The following is a 7822-nucleotide window of genomic DNA, read 5'->3' on the forward strand; positions in this document are numbered from 1 at the left end:
GTGACAGTCTGATCACTGAGGCTTTAAACTACTAAATGTTCAAGTGTAACACTGTCATGTGTGCCTTAATCTCATCTGAATGTATGCCAACTCTAACAAGTTTCAGTTTTCCCTCCACAAGGGAGCAAAAGGCAGTACAAATATGAATATTTTCAAAAAGGTAGCTTGATTACACTGTGTAAATCTGAAGAATAAAGAATTGCTTATAAGGACTGGAATGTGATCGTTGTAGCTGTTATCTGACTTTGTAGCTGAAATTTTGTCCAGGGTGATAAAGTGCTGTAGCTTTTTGCAGGAGCAAGGTAAATGTGGCCCTTAACCATTAAGCATTTACCACTTCTGATATTAAAAAAAACTTGCATGAAAAGGAAGAAATGTCTATGGCATTATTAAAGTGCTTTCAGTGGACCAGATGCTTCTAAGCTCTGAAACTAACACCTGAATGTCTTCCAGTATCATGTTAGTTGAAGAGAGCAGTTTGAGATTCAAATATAATGAAATAACTTTAATTCTCAGAAGTGCTTTGCACTTGCAGTTCTCACTGGCTTCAGCTGGTATTGTGGATGCCCTTGAAACTTTGGGCAAAGCTAATGTGTCATCTTCATTGAGACTTTCATTTTGAAACAAAAACAAAGCTATGGTGCTTAAGTCTACCTCACAGAAAGACAGATGACTAAATTTTGTGCATGCAGCACTAGATAGTATGAGCATCCTTTCAGGGGAAAGGCTTGCTGATAAGCATTGGATTGTAGAACTTTCTTTCTAGTTTTCTGTCAGTATATGTAGACAGAACAGCAGAGCATAGCACACATATCCAGGAAGTGTAAATATAAGGTTTGACTTGTTATTTTTTTCCCTTCCCTACAGTTTCCTTGGAGAAGAAAACCCTTAAAATGGCAGGCAAAGGAAGTAATACAGACTGCATGTCATGCAGTGTACTGAACTGGGAGCAGGTCAGCCGTTTGCATGAGGTTCTTACAGAGGTGGTTCCAATCCATGGACGAGGTAACTTCCCAACACTGAAGATAACTCTGAAGGACATTGTTCAGACTGTTCGGAGTAGGCTGGGTGAGGCAGGCATTGTGGTACATGATGTCCGTCTGAATGGCTCTGCAGCTGGTCATGTCCTAGTCAAGGATAATGGGCTGGGATGTAAGGACCTGGATCTCATTTTTCAAGTTTGCCTTCCAAGTGAGGCAGAGTTTCAGTTAGTTCGAGATGTGGTGTTGCGATCTCTCTTGAATTTCTTACCAGAAGGAGTAAGCAAGCTAAAAATCAGTCCAGTAACACTGAAGGAAGCCTACATCCAGAAGCTAGTGAAAGTGTGCACAGAGTCTGACCGCTGGAGCTTGATATCACTTTCCAACAAACATGGCAGAAATGTGGAGCTGAAGTTTGTAGACTGTATAAGACGGCAGTTTGAGTTCAGTGTGGACTCTTTCCAAATCATACTGGACTCCCTGCTCTTCTACTATGACTGCTCAGAAAACCCCATGTCGGAGCACTTCCATCCAACCGTGATTGGGGAGAGTATGTATGGAGACTTTGAAGCTGCTTTTGATCACCTCCAGAACAAACTGATAGCTACCAAAAATCCTGAAGAGATCCGAGGTGGTGGGCTTCTAAAGTATAGTAACCTCTTGGTACGAGACTTCAGGCCCATGGATAAAGACGAGATCAAAACATTAGAGCGCTACATGTGCTCCCGATTCTTCATAGACTTCCCAGATATCCTGGATCAGCAGCGCAAACTAGAGACCTACCTCCAGAACCACTTCTCCAAAGAAGAGAGGAGCAAATATGACTACCTCATGATTCTGCGCAGGGTGGTGAATGAGAGCACAGTGTGTCTCATGGGACATGAGCGAAGGCAGACTCTCAACTTGATTTCTCTGCTAGCACTCAAAGTACTGGCAGAACAAAACATCATCCCTAATGCCACTAATGTTACCTGTTATTACCAGCCAGCACCTTATGTTAGTGATGTAAACTTCAGCAACTACTATCTTGCAAATGCTCCTGTTCCATATAGCCAGTCCTACCCCACTTGGTTGCCTTGCAATTGAGCATTTCTCTTGAGAATTCTTGAATGGAGGCTACTGAAAGTCAAGATGCTGAGTGTACACAGACAAGTAATAGCTGTCAGTAGGGGGGTTTCTGATGGGAATATGACTTGTTTTGGACTGTATTTCCTGGTGTGTGGTAGGACTATGCAACCAGGTAACCTGTTAAGAGCCTTTCAATATGTCTCTGCAAATGCCAAGAAGCCTTATTACCTCTTCATTGGGAAGAGAGAACCAGCAGCTGAATGTTAGAGGAGCAGTTACAAAACTTGCTAGTAATCCTGCAAACAGCTATTAAACATGTGATCTAGGTACAACATGAAGTAAACAGTGTTAGTTAATAGAAGATACTGTAAAATGTCTTGTGCAGAAAAGAAGACTCTTGGAATAGCAAACTCTGCTCTGTTGCCTAACCTCATTATTTTTATAATTTCTCAGTCCAAGTTCTGGCCAACTTTCTGTTGAAGAAATTGTGTAAAAGTGGGCCAACAGCTTGTCATATCTGGGCTGCTTCTACTTTCTGTCTTTATAGAACTAGTAACTGTATGGATACTGTCTGTCTTGTAGAGGGCCTCAAGGTTGTTTCCTGTCATGCATGGGGATATATGGTCCTGCCTCAAGTTCAAGATAAATTTCTTGGAAGTTGAAGATGGATTAGCAAGTTTGTCTGTAAAGCATGAGCTGACTAAAAGTAGCTTTTCTTGGGTACAAAAACTTGGAAGGTAGCTTCTCAAAACATGCACCAAAACATGACCTATAAAACTCACTAATGTGCAAAGTCCTTGAAACAAGGAATTGAAGCCTTAAATAGAATTGGAAGCACTGTTTGAAAGTTAGGGTGGAAAAATACTATTTAGGATAGGCTCAAGATAAAGCCTTTGACTGCTTCTTTCAAAAACTACTGGCACAGTTGGAACATAGTTCAGCTCTTACACTGAAGCTTAACTTTCATTCTCACAGGTCCACAGCAGGCAAAAAGAAATCACTGTTAGTTGCAGGATAATGTGCACTCCTGCCACAGTATAAACTTCCAAAATTGCCTCCTAGAATGAATTTATTCTTGTACAACTTTAGGCAGGTCCTGAAGGCTTGCCTTTCTGTCACCACTTAAGGGTTCAGCTTACTGGTGTATCACTATCACTTGATTACTGTATGAGATGTTTTTCTGAGGCTAAAGTCAAATTCTTCCCCTCAGGTGGTCTTAATCCTCACCTGAAAAAGGTATATAAACCATAAGCAGGGCTCTACAGATGCTGTATGTGACCAAAGTCTACTCCCATTTTCAGAACAGCCTCTGAAAAAGTGTGTATATATATATACACATATTACCTTTGAAGTATAGGTGGCAGACATCAAAGGTTAGATGCTGAGCTTGCTGCTTTGAGATTTCTCTGCTTCATAAAAAAGGTTAAAAATTCCCCAGTTCTGTATATAGCAGTAGTAGAAACTGGCTGGCATGTTAACTGGAGTGCTTTCATTGAATTGCAATAGTAAAATACAAATAAGTGATTATGAGTTTTCTTTGCTTAACCAGAGGAATAGACCAGAAAGGCAGGTCTTAGAGCTACTTAATATGTACTGGTGCAATGCCTAAGAATATTTATTTGCTAACCCCTTTTTGTGACTTAACTTCTAGCTCTCGGGTAGCTTGTGAGACTGAAGTGACAGATCAAACAAGATTTAAACTTAGAAGGTAAAGCAGAAAGCAAGTGGAAACCCGATGTAGAGTTGCTGTTAGAAATGGAAAATGGTAGCGGTACAGCTCTTATCTGGCAAGGTTGAAAGACTGCCTGTTTCTGGTAGGACCAAAGACTTCTAGCTATGTTGCAAGCTCTTCCACTTTTCATAACTAATCCATAGACTGCTTCAATAGAGCAGTGAGGCTACTAGTTTGTTCAAATTTCATTTAGGCTAGGAAGGCAGGGATATGATCTAGAAAATAGAAAACTGTAGCCAAGTATGCTTTAGCTTAATTTCCTGAACAGTCTTGTAAGCTGCTTCATAGCAGATAGAAAAACTTGTCTTCTGATTTCTTTTTTATGAAAGGCTCCCTGAGTAGTCAGTGATGCCAAAAATATTTAAATTTGAAAGTAAACCAAACCTTTTCTTTTAACTCTCTTAGGCTTCCTGTAGGCTATAGGCAAGGCACTGTTCACTGAGAGACTGTTTTGGAAGGCTTTTGTCAAAACTGACATGCTGCCAGTGTTGTCATAATGTGTGTCAAACTTGGTGCAGACCTACTGCCTGCCATATAAACCTATGCATGAATAGCTGCTGCATGCAGGCAATACTTGGCCTTGTATAGAATATAAAGAAAGATGTTTTTAGCTTAAGAGTTTGTTGTAATCATAATTTCTTAAATAGCTATTTTCAAAGCTAGTCTAAACTATATGCCTTGCAGAAGTAAACCAAAACCTAGAGGGGCATGTTTGATTTTACATATCAAGTAGCTTAGACATGCATCTGTCTTGTGGGATCTCATGGCTGATCTTTAGAAATTGGTTCTGTGTATCGGCTCATGTGGAAGAAGTGATCAGATGCTCAAGAATTCCTCATAAGCTTAAAACAAACTACCTTATGTCTTACTCATCTTTGAATGCCTTGGCTGTTGAACATCAGGCCAGATGAATCTATTGGAAAAGGAAGTGCTAGAAGAGACTCTCAGATTCCTACTGAGATAGAACTATGGAGGATTCAAGCTTTCTTCAACAAATATTTTGCTCTTGCTAATGTAATTTATTGCTGAGGACTCCGTGGAAGCTTTATGTTGAATGGCTACTTTCTCTGAACAGCTGACTTTCTGGGTTTTTAACCCTGCAGGACTGCTTTGTTCCCTATCTTGCTCTTAAGTTACTCTGGTATATTAGAATTATTGATGCTTAGTCTGAATGCTAAATGTTAAGGTCTTGAATAGTTAAACTTTAGCCTGAAGTTATAAATTACCTACTGCATTGACACTAGCATAGGAGGGGTTGCTGGTACAATGTTCTGTATCACTGCCTTCAGAACAATTCTGGCCTAGCAGTTTAGAGCTGAAATACTAAATAGCTTTGTGTCGCTGTGCTGCCAACAGTCTCTCCCTCTATTTCAAGTTGTCTTGGCAGTATGATGTTGCAAGTGTCAGTGGCTTATCTGATGTGTGCTAGCTGGTTTGAGTTCAGGCTTATGGTGGCCCTTTTAGCAGGGAGTGACATAAGAGTGAGCACTAGGCTAAGCTGGAGTAAAGACCCTAGCCAAAATTTAGGCTGCCTGCTTGATTCAGTCTCCCTTCAGTGCTTAATGATGTCTGTGCAAACCTGCTCTATCCTCTGTTGCCCATTTCAGTATCAAGGGGAGGGTAAAGATAGACTACTATACTTCAGACTATCCTAATACATTCTCACTGGGCAGTGGCAGTAAAATAAAGCAGCAATAGTACTAGAATGCAAATTTTGTACCAGTTTATCACTTGTGAGGACTAGGCTTCTAGTTAAGTAGACTGCATAGTTTAAAATAGCTGTTTTCTTCCTGTAGCTGGTAAGTTCTGCTGGACTAAGCCAGTGTGAGGTTAAGCATCTGTTGTCAATATTTATCCCTAAGTTCCCCTTTCAACTTGCAACTTATTGAGATTATTTCCCCACTGTAAGTGAAATAAAAATTTCTTTCCCTGACTAAGGTGCTACTAAGGAGACTAGTAGTGAACTAGGTTTTAGTTGCTTGGGTTAAAATCCCTATGCTGATCTATGGTCATCTGAAAAGTTGTATGGTAAAGCATACTTTATGCTCCCTCACTCAAGACAAGTGTTGCTGCTTCTGTTCTCAACTTGTTCAGTCAATCACTAAGTTGGAGGCTGAAGACTACCACTTGCTTTTCTGAGTAATCATTTTTCAAAAGCTCAATCTTATCTGAACATGAGTATTTTGTCTACAAAGCAGAAGCTAGTATTTAAATCTAGTTCAGATACCTAAACTTTTTTTATTGAAAGTTATATACTAATATTCTTGGACTGAGTTCTGGAGCTAAGCATTTGGTATGTCTTGTGCCTAGACTTCATGGTATTCTGCTGATCATTAGAATACCTACTTATGTTGATAGTTATCTCTGTTTATCAATGGATATTATGAGTGCTTGGAAAGTCTTCTGAGAGGACTTGGACACACTGCTTCAATTAAATTGTCAGTGTATTGAGGGTACTTATTGAACATTATTCTCACTAAACAGCTCATTGGATCAGGGTGCCATAATTGTTGGGTACAGGAATAAGCAATAAGTTGGCCATCGTCACTGGCCAGTCTGATCTGGGCATCAGGAGAGCCAAATGGCTAGTAACACTTCTGCTCTTGGCATCTAAGTCTTACTCAACAATTACTGTCAACCACTTAGTGAAGTGTATTTAATGTGCTCTTTAATTCGAATGAAACAAATTAAAGGAAGGAGGCTGGGTTGTAATTGTAGAGGCTTTGGTGCTGGGGGGGGTGATTGGAACACTTTCTCACTTGTATGGGAAGAAAAGGCCACTCACTGAAGTATCTAGTTTGGGCTTGTCTTTCTTTCTGATTAAAACTGTACTTTTTGTTGAAATTTAGAAGTAGTTTTCTATATTTATCCCTTATCTTTTTTAACAATTAAAAGTCAGCTTTTTGAAAATCTATTTCATACCTCTTCTGAAAAAATGTGTTTTTTTTTTTTTTAAGCTGGCAGAACAAGTTACTAGAAGTATTTGAATTTGTGGTGAGCCCAAACGTGAGATTGGTCACAGTAACTTGTCTACTACTTTGCACTGTGGTGTTCACCTGTCATTCTTGAAAATTGGGTTTTGGGCCTTAATGATTCTGAAATCCTTGTACAATAAAATTATGCTAAACACTGCTTGCCTCAGTTATTGCATCAAAATAGTGCTGACTAGGAATATTTGTGGAGTTTATTGACCAGTGTGTGTAAATACACTAGAAAAGATGAAATTGTAATACCGATGGGGTACACAGTAATGTTGGGCTGTGGATATTACACAGATTCTTTTCCTCAAAAGTATGCATCTGCTTCTTCACTGACTGAAAGTTAGTCAATTGAGGGAGACATGATCTATCTTTAACTTACATTATAGTAACAGTTTCTAGAGAAATGCTTGCCCTCTCTGACAACTAGCCTTATGCTGGTCTGAACCTGGCTTTAAAACAGATGGAGGCACATTCCTAGACCTGTTAGGTCTAAGTGTTTAGTCTGAGCTAGAGACTACCAGTAAGCTCTGTGATGGATTTCAGCTTATGCTACTCTAAGTCAGTGGCTGTAGTGGTCCCTGTATACCTCAAATCATGTACTAGGGTGGTGAGAAATGAAGTCAGGCACTGTTCTTCAAGATATTTAGAAGCTGAAAGCTTTTGTGCTGTCATTCCTTGTCATAGAAGCTGATGCTTCAAAGTAGTGAGTTGCTGAGATGTAATGGAAAGAGGGGTTGAGCAGGTAAAAGCTAAATAAAAAGTTAGGGACATGTGGCAGTCTATTTGCTGCTCTTCCTGCTCTAGAATCAAAAATAAATGAACTATAAAGTATGTATGCTTCTAATCCCTTCCAGATCTCATAGAGAAACTCTATCCTCCTGTTAAGTAATGCTAGAGGAAATTCTAGTCTTCAGGACCTTGTATCACTTGCAGTAAAAGTTTCTGCAGAGATTCACAGGGGCAGTGTGATATCATGAAGGTGGATGATGAAGCTTGTAGTCCTTCTTCATGATGTAATTGCTTCCTTCTGAGCTTAGAACTGATAATACACAGAACAAGAG

At 39.7% G+C, this 7822-nt stretch overlaps 1 protein-coding gene across 1 annotated transcript; it reads left to right on the forward strand.

Moving 5' to 3' along the window:
- Positions 1-869: 869 nt before the first annotated feature.
- On the forward strand, positions 870-6912 carry TENT5C (terminal nucleotidyltransferase 5C). Its single transcript, XM_026065476.1, has one exon. It carries the CDS (start codon positions 894-896, stop codon positions 2064-2066), a length of 1173 nt encoding a protein of 390 aa, XP_025921261.1. The 5' UTR covers positions 870-893; the 3' UTR covers positions 2067-6912.
- The last annotated feature ends 910 nt before the right edge of the window (positions 6913-7822 follow it).

The sequence above is a fragment of the Apteryx rowi genome, unplaced genomic scaffold (assembly GCF_003343035.1).
Source record: "Apteryx rowi isolate R43461 unplaced genomic scaffold, aptRow1 scaffold_228, whole genome shotgun sequence".
Taxonomy (NCBI): Eukaryota; Metazoa; Chordata; class Aves; order Apterygiformes; family Apterygidae; genus Apteryx; species Apteryx rowi.

Bases quoted from the DNA above. Each gene is read 5' to 3' on its own strand.
- TENT5C (XM_026065476.1), top strand. From the start codon at position 894: ATGGCAGGCAAAGGAAGTAATACAGACTGCATGTCATGCAGTGTACTG.